This window comes from Lithobates pipiens, unplaced genomic scaffold, assembly GCF_037356315.1.
Source record: "Lithobates pipiens isolate NorthernLeopardFrog02 unplaced genomic scaffold, aLitPip1_a1.2 Scaffold_22, whole genome shotgun sequence".
NCBI lineage: Eukaryota > Metazoa > Chordata > Amphibia > Anura > Ranidae > Lithobates > Lithobates pipiens.
In genome coordinates this window covers 311619988-311634866 of record NW_027507784.1, presented here as the reverse complement: position 1 = coordinate 311634866, position 14879 = coordinate 311619988, and the positions used below count along the sequence as shown (strand labels likewise).

Sequence of the window (14879 nt, the reverse complement as noted above, 5' to 3'; positions counted from 1 at the left end):
ATCTGATCCCGGTCCACGCCGAGGGAGCTGATATGTTCCCTTGGCGTTTCTTTTGGGGTGACGTAATCGCAGCTCCAGCCACTCACAGCGCGTGCACCACTGATGTCAGCGGCTGCATGCAAAGTGAATATATCCTAAACCGTACAGGTTTAGGAAATATTAATTTTGCCTACAGGTAAGCCTTATTATAGGCTTACCTGTAGGTAAAAATAACAAAAAAGTGTATACAACAGCTGTAACTTCTCTCCTCTCGTAAATTTTGACTTTTCTCTTTGGTTTAGACGTTTCTTATGTCCTCATTTTAAAAAGTGTTTTTGTTTGAACAAACTTCTCAACAGGGTTCAACAATTCTAACACTCAGGCAAAGATCCTTTCCGAAGCCCACTTCATATATTGAATAGTGCATATATAACAGTTCCCTGGGAACAAACCACAGTGATTCTCTGGGTATATCACAGTATATATATTTTCACTGAGGCTGGTAAATTAAAATTAAAATTTTCATTTAAAATAGTTTTTTTTTATATCTGTTCGATAAGAGCAACAAAAATGTCTGCTCATCCTTACAGAAATCCAGTGCTGTCCTGTGTTTAGTGCTCTTTTCATTACTATCTAAAGCAATGTTTTCAGCACTGCCCCATTTTCTCTGATAACAACAGAACATTTTCCCCTATGTTATGGAAATGAGAATAGGCTGACATGTTTTGTACTCCTATCTACTCCACCCCCTTCCCTAGGGTGCTAACACTGCATTTCCATTGATGCAGTACAATGAATAAACATTGTCACCCTTGGATAGTAAGTGAGCTACTAGCAGGACCACTAGGTAAAAAAAAAGTATGTAAAAAGAAAATGAATGAAGCCACCATTTGTAAAGACTTGTAAGCTGCAATGTCTACACACAAAAGGATTTTCTGATGAAAAATGTGTGATAAGACGTTTCCATCACACAAAATTTGAGAGCTGGTTCTCCAATTTTCCAACAACAAAATCTGTTGTTGGAAATTCCGATCGTGTGTACACAATTCTGACGCACAAAGTGCCACGCATGCTCAGAATCAAGCAGAAGAGCACCACTGGCTATTGAACTTAATTTTTTTCGGCTCATCGTACATGTTAGATGTCACCGCGTTGTTGATGCTTGGAATTTCCGACTAACTTTGTGTGACCGTGTGTATGCAAGACAAGCTTGAGCCAACATCCGTTGGAAAAAATCCCATGCAATTTGTTGTCGGAAAATCCTATCGCGTGTAGAGGGCATTACACTGCTGTTGATGTTTTTTGTTTTTTTTTAATATCTCTTTATTAGTTTTTTTTACATATCCATTATACAATTCACCATTTACATTGATTGCTCTCTTATGAGCTTACATAAAATCCATTCATAATCATTTCCTCAAATACTACAAAATTATACATATACATTTATACATTCATATCCCTCTTACCCCCCCCCCCCCTTTTTTTTTTCCTTTTGGTGTGGTTTGCCCTATCTCCATGCCTTTTTATCCTGATGCCGTTATGGAATTTTCTATCCAGCTTGCCCATACTTTCTCGTATTTCTCTCCATGTCCTCTATTCCAATATGTCTCCCTATATAATGGTAGATTACTATTTACTAAATTTTTCCAATGTGTTAACATTGAGGCTTCCACCTTGTTCCAACTCAGCACTATTGTCTTTTTAGCATTAAAAAGCAACAGGCCCACCTGTATTCTCCTCCCTATAGGGATGATATAGGGATGATATTATTCCCTGCTAGTCCAAATAGGCAGATCTCTGCCTCTTGATTTAAAGAGGCTAATGTTAATATAGTAATTACTCTCAGAACCTCCCTCCAGAATATCACTATCTTTGGACAAGACCAGAATATGTGGATGAAATTTCCTGGGCTCTGTTGATGGGTTTAGTTATACATCTTTAGGGAAGGCTTGTGGTCAGCTCTGTATACAGCCCATAATTTTTTGAAGAAAATACTAAACTCTGTGGTAGTGATTCAGGCAAATGACAGCACAAGCTATGGAATACATTGTTTAGAAAGTAAATACGATATTGCTAGTAATAATCACATTCAAGTGGATTCACTCTGTAATGTTGAAGAGGTTTTGTAGCTATTCCAAGCCACTATTTAAGTTCTAATGAGTGTCAGAAAGATACCCAAACATCCACAGAGGTAGCAATCCAATCACCATGGACTGTGGTCAGGCAAATGCTGATTGTCTAAGAACACAATGGGAGGTGCGAAAGTTGTGGAACCATCCTGTTCTAGTTACGTCATCCCTTCCTTTGGGTTCGGACGTCTACAACTGTGTAAAACCTTTGCTGAACAGGGGTGGGGGACTTCATTACAATCTTTTGTCCACATTTAATGCCATTTTATCATCTCTGCCCTGGCAACTTGACAACAATTCGCAACTGCAGCCATGTAAATAGAAGTATAAACACCTATGGGAGTCCCAAAGACACCGAAGATGGGGTTATGTAATGGAGCAGGGTGGTTCCATAATTTTCACACCTCCCATCCTGTTCTTAAATAATCACGATCTACCTTAAAAAAATCCATGGTGATTGGATTAAGGTGACTGTGCTACCTGTCTGGATATAAATGTTGGGGTATGTTCCCGATACTCATTAAAATTTAGAAAATTCCTTTGATAAGCTAAAAACATTGACAGGTTTACATAGAAAGTCCAGTTGAGTGTGACTAACTACTAAATGTACTATGACTTTTATAATTGAGAACCTTCACAAACTTAATAAAAATATGAATATATACAATTAAATCCATTGCTTTTCTATTTATTAGGTCCCAATCCAAAATGCTACACAGCCGGTGACTATTCCTGGATTGTGCAATTTTTACAGAATTTTGTGACCTACTGTACTAGTTCAGATCTTCAGTCATTTAGCAGCAATGAAACACTGGTAATGTGGGAATGTTTATGTATAATGCACCTAGTTGCACACACCTTTATCCCTCACACACACCTAGTCTGCCTTTATTTTTTTTTTCCTGAGCTGGCATAGTAGAGTTTCTTATTGCAGATTGTTCAATCTTCTTCAGACTTACCAACAAATATGTATTGTGAAGGCATTTTGGCATGAAGCTAAAGAGATAACATACCGATGCTTAAAGAGGAACTAAATTCCAAAATTTACTCACCTCCACCTTCCACAGATGCAGAAGTTACATCCCTAGCTGGCCACTGTCATCTTTTCCCTAAGTGCTGGGTTTTCTGCCTCTTAATTGACTGCTGTGGGGTGATGTCATTCCGCATTGGATCTAGTCATTTTGGCATTTGTGGAGTGTGTTGGAAATGCACTATGAGCTGAGCATGCATTAGACATCTTGGAAACACTGCACCCTTATATAGGTCCTATGGTCCTAACAGGGACCAACACATGAAGGTTTTATTTGTTGGTGTTTCCTGTGCAGTGCTGCCCTTTTTTATGTTGAGTTGCTAAAGATTTCATTGAACAAGCTGAATATGATATATGCAATCGTGTTTGTTCACTGACTAGCTATACACAATAGTAGATACACTATGCTACCAAATGTATTGGGATGCCTGCCTTTACATGCACAGGAACTTTAATGGCATCCTAGTCTTAGTCCGTAGGGTTCAATATTGAGTTGGCCCAACCTTTGCAGCTATAACAGCTTCAACTCTTCTGGGAAGACTATCCATAAGGTTTAGGAGTGTGTCTATGGGAATGTTTGACCATTCTTCCAGAAGCGCATTTGTGAGGTCAGACACTGATGTGGATGAGAAGGCCTGGCTCACAGTCTCCGCTCTAATTCATCCCAAAGATGTTCTATCAGGTTGAGGTCAGGACTCTGTGCAGGCCAGTCTTATTCCTCCACTCCAAACTCACTCATCCATGTCTTTATGGACCTTGCTTTGTGCAAGGGTGGGCAGTGATGTTGGAATAGGAAGGGGCCAACCCTAAACTGTTCCCACAAAGTTGGGAGCATGACATTTTCAAAAATGTCTTGGTATGCTGATGCCTTAAAGAGGAAGTAAACCCTGATGAGTTTACTTCCTCTTTCATTCCCTGTAAAGGCAAAGCATAATGGACTACTATGCATCGCATAGTAGCCCATTATGTGTCACTTACCTGACACAGGAGCCAGCGAAGTCGCCGCTGTCCCCTGTAGTCCGCCGCATCCATCTTGTTGGTGGGGTCGCGCAGCTCCGCCGCTGTCATTCGGCGAAGCTGCGATGACGTCACTCCCGCGCATGCGCACGGGAGTCGACACGCGCGGCAGCTCCATTCTTGGAAATGCCGCGCTCAGTGCGCCTGCGCGCCGCTGTCTACGGTGCATGCGCCGTAGACAGCGGTGCCCGTTTTCGGGCAAATATCTCCTAAACCATATAGGTTTAGGAGATATTGCTTGGACCTACAGGTAAGCCTTAATCTAGGCTTACCTGTAGGTCAAAGTGGTTTGTAAGGGTTTACAACCACTTTAAGAGTTCCCTTCACTGGAACAAATGGGCCAAGCTCAACCCCAGAAAAACAACCCCACACCATAATCTCCCCCTCCACCAAATGATTTGGATCGGTGCACAAGCAAGGTCCATAAAGACAAGAATGAGCGAGTTTGCAGTGGAGGAACTTGACTGGCCTACACAGAGTCCTGATCTCAATCCAACAGAACACCTTTGGGATGAATTAGAGTGAAGACTACAAGCCAGGCCTTCTTGTCCACATCAGTGCCTGACCTCACAAATGCGCTTCTGGAAGAATGGTCAGACTTTCCCAAAGACACACTCCTAAACCTTGTGGACATCTTTCCAAGAAGAGTTGAAGCTGTTATAGTTGCAAAGGGTGGGCCAACTCAATATTGAACCCTACAAACTAAGACTGGGATGCAATAAAAAGTTCATGTGTGCGTCCCAATACTTTTGGTAATATAGTGTATATTATTTGTAGTGGGAATGCCGGTGATGGCAAGTTTCATAAGATTCATTACTTTTTTGTACTGCTTTAATCTATTCTGATACACAGGTGTTACAGGAAGGGTGTCAGATATAAATACATTTTTTTACTAGCCCTCCTGAATGCGGGAGAAACACAAAAATTCCATAAGCTTCTTTGTCTAAGTCAATAGATCATTATCGCAAATAGAACTCTTAGTTAAAGCAATTATTCTGGATGTTTGGGAAAAAAAATATTATGCATATACTGTAAGACTGCAAGCTATCACAGCTCTGGGCTAGGCTGCTGATGCTCCTGTTGACTGACTGTTGAAATTTTGTGTTGAAACAGCTTCAACAATTTTCGGTGGACTCACAAACTCTGGGTTTGATCAGGAATTTGACTCTCCAAGAAGACTTTATGATATATTATACACAGCTGCTCTCCATGGAAGATTCAACGTTCCCCATACAGCTGTATGTGTTATCATTTGCCTACTCACATCTTTATACTTAACATACTATTTTCATAAGATACTGTTTCTTATAGTCATAACACAATATAGCTAAGGTTTTCACCTTTTTTGAAAAAATGAATAACCCTGGTAAGTAGGCCCTTCATGTCTAACCAGAAGAAGAAAGATGGATCCTTGGTTGGATGAATATTTGATTTTTTCATGTAAAAAAAAAAAAGAATTTTCCATTGAAAATGATGAGCTGCGATTGCTAAAATATATGGTTTGGTAAATTGTGAGTGGTAGTGGGCTCAGGAGTTCTGCACTCAAAATAGGAAGCCGAGCTTTAAATAGTCAATCTGGGTACCAATGTCTGCAGTGAGCAAGTACTGTGTGTGAGATGCACAAGCAACCCTAAGCGGAGAAGTGTAGCTATTCTATGTGGAGAACCACAAGGCTACAATGACTTGCATGTTCAGAGGTTGGTATGACCTTTCTAACACCAGATATAAGTATGAGTATTTGTGAGAGGAGATATAAAATTATACAAGCTCGTGCTTTGGCCCAGACTATGAGGTCAGCGCACTGAAACATAACCCATATTCGTATTATTGTGCATTTGCTCATTTCTTTTTACTGATTTTTTTTACAATTGCAACCTGGTTTCTAGGTTTCCAATAGTTTATTACACATGTTTCCTATTTGGAGTTTTTCACCATTATTTACTGTCCGGGTATTCTCACCTTTTCACCAGAGCAACTTCCCCAGCAAGGACAGCAACAAAACCTGAAAGAGATTCTTGCCCTTTCCTACTCTATCCCACTATTCTTTTACATTCATAGACCTTGACTCCCTGGATTTAAATGAACTCAAACCTTCTTTGTTTTTCATTCTCTGCAGCCTTCCTGAAAATATTCTTTGCTATGCTGTCAGCCAGCTAGACCTTGGTAACTTATCTCCGGCACAGGCAAACAGCACCCTGCAGTCTTTGAAATCATGCGGTCCTAACGTCAGCCTCGGGCAAGCAGTAAGTATTTAAAGCCTGACTCTGGGATACTTTGCAGTATTAAAAAATAAAAAAGCAACCAAGGATGCAATACTTCAATACAGCTCTGCCCCTGTAAGTAGTTCTATTCTGCCAAAAGATGTCGTCAGTCTTTCAGGCTGGGAAACACTCAGTGTGACTCAACCCAGAAGACTGAGGACATATTATGAGTGCCATGGACCTGCCCTGTTACCAATGCATCCTGAATTCACTGCATATTCATGCAGAGAATGGTGCTTGTTACATCTACAAACACTGTCCACTAGTGGAGATGATCAAGAGAAGAAGAGAACTCCAAAGACATACAGGTAGGTTAATTGGCTTCTGTCCAAAATTGGCCCTAGTATATGAATGGGGAGCTTGGATTGTGGGCTCCTTGAGGGTAGGGACCGATGTGAGTGTGCAATGTACAGTGATGGGGACAATTGTAGATACTCAGGTTGAACTGGATGGACTGGTGTCTTTATTCAACCTTATTAACTATGTAATATGTAACTAAGTGCATCGTTTGACTAACGAAAAGACATTAGAAAATTGTAAGCGTATTAAAATAAAAGTATACTATATAAAGCGGGGGGCATTTGGGGAGAAGGAGCAATCACTTGTGGGGGCAGCATAGTTGCATTTGAAAAAGTTTTCTCTATTGCTGATTGTATACATACCATTTTGATTCATAGTGCATGCATTTGTGTACATTTGTGTGTAAGATGGGATAAAGTAGACCCATTATCACAATTTACAGTTTACCATGAATCAATAGGGAACCTGTCAACCTTTCACTTCTGCTTTGCCATGAGTCAAAAACTGCCTTTGAATTCTTTTGTGTAGCCCAAAATCTGAGTGAAAATCACATGGTCTCTGGCTCCCAAACCACTGTGGGTATTTCACATAATTAAAGGTTAACGAGAGTTTACTAACACTCCCGTACTATAGTGATGTGCAGTAACAACCAATCAGAAAACTTTATTCAGTGTGAAAGTTGATTGGTGCAATTTTACTATACATAGATGATCTTTACGTCATAATTTCAATTTTTATCTGGCTACTTACTAGAACTCTCTCTTGTAGGATCTTGCTGGCCTGCTCTCCTCGGTTACCACCATCACATCAGGAACCTTGGCCTCACTTGGCTCTCTAGCTGTTGGGCTGTCACCGTCCATTTTGGAGAATGCAGATGGGAACGTTCTGAAGGAGAATCTTCAATCCCTGTCCACTGTCACTGGCTGGAGTGTCACACAGGCTTCTGTTATTGTATCAAAGGTTGTTCAGAGCAATTTCCAGGTAACATTTACTGATATGAAATATTTACAGAAAGAGATAGTACATACATATATCTGAGCAAAACAAAAAAAAAGAAAAGAAAACCTATTCAGTACATCTCTGTAATAGATGTATATTTCCCAATAGTTTGTCTTTTCAAAAAAGACACCCATTAATCTGCTATAAATCCAGTGAGCGCCTAACTTCTTGTGCTCTCCTCCTCAGTTACATTGAAACCCCATGCAATGTTATCAATCCTTCCCAATTCAGCTCTGTAGACAAAAAAAGAACCTTCCCCTTATGTTAGGGAGAAGAGGAGAGGGTGTTTTACAGTCCAAGTAAGGATCAAAGAGCCTAGGGTTAAAAGCATTATTCCTCCATACATTCAGTACAGTGGTTCAGTATTTTCACCCTAGGACAGGAAGCCTGTTATTGTTAGGTTATTTTTAGGTCCACCCAGTGAAAATAAAAGGAAAAAAAATAGGGTAGCCACCATATCTAATACCTGGTAAACTACTTCCCCCTTCTGATCCCCACATCACTCCTTGGTTTCGGTAGTAATGTGGAGGTTTACAGGAGAAACAAGTGAGCCCTCTGGGGGGCATTGAAGATCAATACTACTTAAAGTGTCAGTTCCCTAACAGACTTGGGGGGGGGGGGGGCATGTTCAAAGCACAGCCCAGATCACAGCCTTTCATGGGTGCACTGGTAGCCTTGTGTGCTTTCTGTAGCTCTGCTGTGCTCCAGAAGTAAACATCCACTAACCTGACATTTTAATGCATGATGGTAGTAAAGAGGTTAAAGAGGATCTGAACTCTGAAAGCTGTGTCCCCTCCCCCAAAATAAGGAAGGCTGAGGGTAAAAGACTAGTCACTGATATCACTTGTTGTCACCCTGCAGCTGATATTTTCCTCAGAACCATTGGTGTGCACAGTCTATTGCATTAGGGTGTGCACCCCAATGCTCAAACACATATGAATGTGTGTGTGTGTATGTATGTATGTATGTATATATATATATATATATATATATATATATATATATATACAGTATAGTGACAGTGCGAGGCGCTGCCACAGTATGAGTTTAGCAAATTGGTGTAAAAAGGACACTGGTTTCTCAAAAGGTGCAGTTTTAATGGTGTCGGTAGAGCAGGGGATGGTGTCAGTAGGTCAGAGGACTGTATCATTAGGGCAGAGATTAGTGTCAGTAGGGCAGTGGACTGTGCCAGTCGTTTTTTTATTTTATTATTTTACTATTTTTTACAATGTATATATATATATATATATATATATATATATATATATATATACATACAATCTTTTTAGGAGCCCCGTTGAGACTCGCAGTCAGAGGCAGCAGTGGCTTAGATTTCACACTGCAGTTACTGTATATAGCTATGAGGATGTAGGCATAGTCACATACAGGGAGGAATAAAAAAATTTAGGGCACTGCTTAGGCACAATTAGCTTTTCTAAATGTAATTTATAACATAAAAAATGTTCACTTTTTGTATTCACACCCACTTTAAGAAATAATAAGACTAACATGCTGCACATGGTTTGATTTTCACAGGTTAACGTTAACACTCTGATTAATCTGGGTGAGCTGATTATCGGCCTTCCATCTGCTGAATTAAATAAGTTGCAACTATTAGACATTGTGAACCTTGCCACTAATGCCAAGTTTAGCAGCTACATGGAACAAGCTCCTGTCGTACTAAAGCAAAAATTTGTTCTGATGGTAAGTGACCCCCATCATTGCCACACAATATTGGCTACCTCTGTTTAACCTCCTTTAATCTGTAACCTGTAATCTGTAACCTGTAACCTAACCAATATGACACATGGGGCAAGACATTTTTTAACACCTCCCCATCCATACACCAATTTTTTTTTTGCTGTAGTAATCATGAAATTAAACATTATACATTATGCATGCTGGGGATGGGAGCAAAATGGCCTGTTGAGGACAGACAGCAGAGATATAAGTGTGGCTACAGAGAATAATATTAGCAAATCAATCTGCCCCAGATGTAGGAACTTAAGGACACTGCCAACATTTGAAAACAGGAAGGCCTCCTTGAAGGGTTAAAAAACAGTTGCCGTGCCCAATAAAAACTTGGAGACATGACCAATAAAGTGGGTGTCACTTCTTAATGTATGGCTTGTGGTGTGGGAGTAAATAAAGCCCCATCATTGGTGTCAGTGGCAGTAATAGTCCTCCCCATCACTGCTGTAAGTAGCCGCAATAATAATCCCCGGTATTGGTGTCTGTGGAAACAGAAATAAATACACTCTTTATTGGTAACCAGTTGGAGGAAAAATTACCCCCCTTTCACTGGTAGTCAACAGCAGTACTATTAAAGCCCTTTCTACACTGGGGGTCAGTGCTAGTAATGTCCATTCCCTTAACTGGTGGTCAGTGGTAGAAGCCAATACCCCCCCAAAAAAAGAAAAAAACTTGGGATTTATTCCAATATAATTTAATATAACCCAAAATATATATAACCTTCCCCTTAAAGGGTATATAGCTGGAAACCCACCAAAATGGTGTACAACCAACCCTTTCCTCCCCAACTTTACACCAATACAAAAATTTACAGAACCGTCTTATTGAGTGAATGTGCCCTGCTGCATTTAGGTCTATGATATAAAAAAAAAGAGTTTTAGCAGTCATGGCTTATACAGAGCAATGGACTTGCTTGGCTCAGCATTGTCACATAAGGTGCATAACATATTCCTCCATACCTAGAAGTACTCATACCTCCCAACTGTCCCTGATTTCCAGGGACAAGAAATGTCCCTCATCTGTCCCTCATTTTGGTCTGATATATATAGTTGTATATAAAATGCACTTTTTATCTTTCAAAAAGTGTTTTCTAGCACTAAACCTTTCATCCAATTTCTAAATTACTGCATTTGTACATTTTAAAAGCCATTATAAAGGAATAGTAGTTGTAAAAAAAGTACTTGTGGATTTAATTAACCTTTTTTGAGGGGGGTTATTTCTCCTTTAAGGGGGTGTGACAGGGGGCGTGTCCTATGCCTACATACATTTGCTAGTAGATGTCCTCATTCCCATCTCAAAATGTTGGGAGTTATGAGTACTGGATATTTGCTTCAGCTCTTGGCAGATGGAACAATTTCTCCAGAAGATCTGTAAAATGTGTGGTTCTCTTTTGCATTTCTGATTCTACACCCTTTTTGTTTTTGTTAGCTGTTTGTTTTAATTTCTGTATAAAAAAAGTTGTACAAACTGGTGAAAACCTTTATCCAACAACACAATACCACAAAGACCGTTTCTCTTCAGTTTAGGATTTATGCTGAATAATTCAAATGTTTGGGGGGTTTTGATTGCTGACTTCCACCTAGACATGTGCAAAAGGAAAAAATTTGTTTAGTTTCGTTTCGTTTTAATTCGTTAATTCATTAATTTCGTTTAGTTATATTCGTTAACTTCCTTAAATTCGTTTTTTGATTTCGTTTAGTTTTCTACCGAATTCGAAAAATCGGCCACATTCGAAAATGTTTCAACCAAATTCGAAAATATTTCTACCGGATTCGAAATGATTTCAACATGATTCGACATTATTTCAACCACATTCGAAAATATTTTGAGATCCGATTTTAGGGCCATGTATCTCGGGGTCACTTGGTGCTAGATAATCCAAATTTGGATATGTTATAGTGCTAGTATTATTGTGTTTGCATACCAAATTTGGGGTTTCTAGCTATAAGTGACCCCGAGATATGTGGCCCCAAAATCGGGTCGCAAAATGTTATTCTCTGCTCTAATAACTAATAACATTTTGCGACCCGATTTTGGGGCCACATATCTCGGGGTCACTTATAGCTAGAAACCCCAAATTTAGTAGGCAAACACAATAGTACTAGCACTACAATATATCCAAATTTGAAGTGTCTAGCACCAAGTGACCCCGAGATACATGGCCCTAAAGTCGGGTCACAAAATATTTTCGAATGCGGTTGAAATAATGTTGAATCATGTTGAAATGATTTCGAATGCAGTTGAAATAATGTCGAATCATGTTGGAATAATTTCGAATGCATTCGAAATTATTTCAACATGATTCGACATTATTTCAACCACATTCGAAAATATTTTATGACCCGACTTTAGGGCCATGTATCTCGGGGTCACTTGGTGCTAGAAACAAATTTGGATATGTTATAGTGCTAGTACTATTGTGTTTGCATACCAAATTTGGGGTTTCTAGCTATAAGTGACCCCGAGATATGTGGCCCCAAAATTGGGTCGCAAAATGTTATTAGTTATTAGAGCAGAGAATAACATTTTGCGACCCGATTTTGGGGCCACATATCTCGGGGTCACTTATAGTTGAAATCCTTTCGAATGCGGTTGAAATCATTTCGAATCATGTCGAATTCATTCGAATTAATTCGTTATATTTCTTTCGTATTCGTTGTAATTTGTTATTTTTTTATTCGGACATTAGGATGCATCCGAATGTCCGAAAGATGCAAAATTCGGCCGAATTTCGATTCGTTACGAAACGAATTGCACAAGCCTACTTCCACCAGGAAGTTTCAGTTTACTTCCTGTTCCTAGTGGCACCAAGTAACTGGGAGGAGAAGAGAGGGAAAATCTGCCTAAGGAGTTACAGACAGCAAAAAGGTCAAAGGCTCTAACACTTTCTTTGTTTCGTTTTTTTCACTGTCTGTCTTCATTTCCCATCACTCCCTGCCACAAGTGACACCAGTCACCAAAACAAGCAGTGGAAATATTCCCAATAGGATAAAAATAAATGGGACTAAAAATCTCAAAGAAGTTATAGCCTTTTTCATCTCCCTTAAAAAATGTATTACTCTTTTTTTGCCTTCAATGGCAAGATTTTTTCTTTACTATATTCTCTGCCTGGCACCCTTTAAACGGTCAGAAAGTATGCTGAATCTTCTCAACAAGGACACAGAGAGCAATTAAGACTTGAAAAAGGCTCCTCCCCTTCCCCACTAAAAATAAAAAATGAAGATTTCTACATTTTTTATATTTTGTGGGAAACAAAGTTGATGGAGTCCACCGTAAACAAATGTCCACCACAACATTTATAGAGCGGCCCAAACACAACAGATGTTAAAATGTGTCCTGTGTGTTTTTCAGGTCATTCAGGCTAGCAGCATCTCAGATAAGACCATCTTCCAGCTTGTGCCAGCCACACTGGCCAGTGAGATCCCAGCATCCCACTTACTGGTTTCCAACCTCAATCTCAGTGTGATAAATCAGATGAAATGGACCTCAAGCCAGGTAACAAACATTCAAAAAAGAGCTCTTTCTCTCATGAGCTGAAATGTGAATTTCTGTTCTCATGTTCTGTGTTTTGTAATTTTCAGGCTAAAGTGTTCTTCCACACCGTAATCATAAAAGTTTATGACTTCTCCATGTAAGTATCACATTGTAGCATAGAGGGCCTTATGTAGCAATACTTTAGATGATGGGATTGATTTCAACTAAAAACTTTTTTGGGGGTGGGTGTTATTGTTTTTAGTGTATTTAGGGCAAATTTATTTATTTCAGTTAATGTTCTTTACATTTGAGTGTTTTAACTTTTTCTGCGTGCATTTGATCATTCGATGTATACTGCTGCTTTAAACTTCTTTTATTCTACAGTTCACTTCACTGTGTGTTGTTTTCTTTTAGTAGAAAAATACCTCATAAAGTAATGAGAAACTGTTTTATGGCAAAAAAAACTGGTTCAGGATTCCAGCATGTGAATAAATGCTCTCAGTGCCAATAAACAAAAAGGTGCTCCAGTGCTCGGTGCTAGAACACATGCAAAGCTTCTTACCGAACCACAAGATCTCAACACAAGTGGATCAAAACGCACTTTAGATGTAACACAGCAGGTGGTTCCACTAGCTGGCTCCCAAAATGTACCATCACAGGGATATCCAGAACAGGCACTTAGCTGTCACATTTTAACAGTGTTACCATGGAAATAAAACACAGGAGAAGCCTCATAGTGCAGTAAAATAAAACCCCATTTAATATAAGTAATATGCACTTACACAGCATAGATAAAACAAGCATGGTATACAATCCAAAGCACCACTGTGGGACTTGCCAGTGTGTGTGTGATGATGCCACAAATCAGCTCCACCCAATGCATTACTCCTAAACAGGCATCATCAGGAAAGAAGGAAATAGTTAGAGTTTAAGCCTTGTAGCAGGGAGTCTCCAGGGATGCAAAAATTGGGTATCCTCAATACAGGCAGTTCAGTACAACTCATGCCTGTTCCTACTCTGTATGGCAATGTTAGGGGGCCTCTTGAAGAACCCAGGCTGAAGCTATGAAAAGAGAACACAATGACTACACTGGTTTTAATATATAAACCAGGAGCCAGTAATGTTACATACGGAGTTGAAATGAATAATTAACATAATTAAGGGCCTTAATTTTTTTGCTGTCAACAATTAAACAGTACAAAATGCAGTATGATTCACTTCCCTCAGCTTATTAAGTTGTTCAGAACAGAAGAAGTCCCAATGAGGACTTAGTACTTATCTGTAATTAGTGGTGCTGAGATGGACAGGTTGTTAGGTGAGCTGTTGTCATAGATATCAATAGTTGGAGTGGTCAAGTGATGGACTCAAAATTTGGTGAAAATTCTAATTAGATCAAATGATTGTTATAGTGGGGTTGATTTACTAAAACTGGAGAGTGCAAAATCTGCTGTAGCTGTGCATGGTAGTCAATCAGCTTCCAACTTTAGCTTGTTCAATTAAGCTCTGAAAAAAAAAAAACCTGGAAGCTGATTTCTATTCAGATCTGCTCCAGTATTTGTACTCTCCAATTTTAGTAAATAAACCCCAATGTTCCAGCTTTCTATTCACCAATGGAGCCCCAGTTCCTGGAAGAGTCAGCTTCTAATGGAGAGAGACACTGAAAAGACCAAGTCAAAGGAATTGGTCCTAATATTAATTGGTATTAATTTTATCACAATAAAAGGGTCTTTCAAAGAGCTATTGATTGTAGCTTGAAAATCACTCAGTGAAGTTGTCTGGCTGTCAAGCAGGTTTACCAAGCAGTCTTAAAATGACAGTCTGAAATAAAAGTCCTGAATTAAACAAAGTCCTGAATTAAACAACTTTTGATACTGATTTTAAACAATAAATCCAAGCCCTCTTGAAAGGGGACTTTCTGTATGAGCCATAAATGTG

The 14879-nt window shown here is 39.3% G+C and overlaps 1 protein-coding gene and 1 long non-coding RNA gene across 2 annotated transcripts; both read left to right on the top strand.

The window, feature by feature from the left end:
- The first annotated feature begins 2804 nt into the window (after positions 1-2804).
- LOC143925527 (uncharacterized) lies at positions 2805-6400 on the top strand. The gene is made up of 3 exons (XR_013262026.1): positions 2805-2925; positions 5272-5396; positions 6275-6400. It is a non-coding gene; the product is annotated as an uncharacterized LOC143925527 (long non-coding RNA).
- Positions 6401-6614: 214 nt separating this feature from the next.
- Positions 6615-13007, top strand: LOC143925738 (uncharacterized). The gene is made up of 5 exons (XM_077450190.1): positions 6615-6727; positions 7180-7294; positions 7488-7700; positions 9255-9422; positions 12822-13007. The coding sequence occupies exons 1-5, from the start codon at positions 6615-6617 to the stop codon at positions 13005-13007; spliced, it is 795 nt and encodes a 264-aa protein (XP_077306316.1).
- Positions 13008-14879: the final 1872 nt, after the last annotated feature.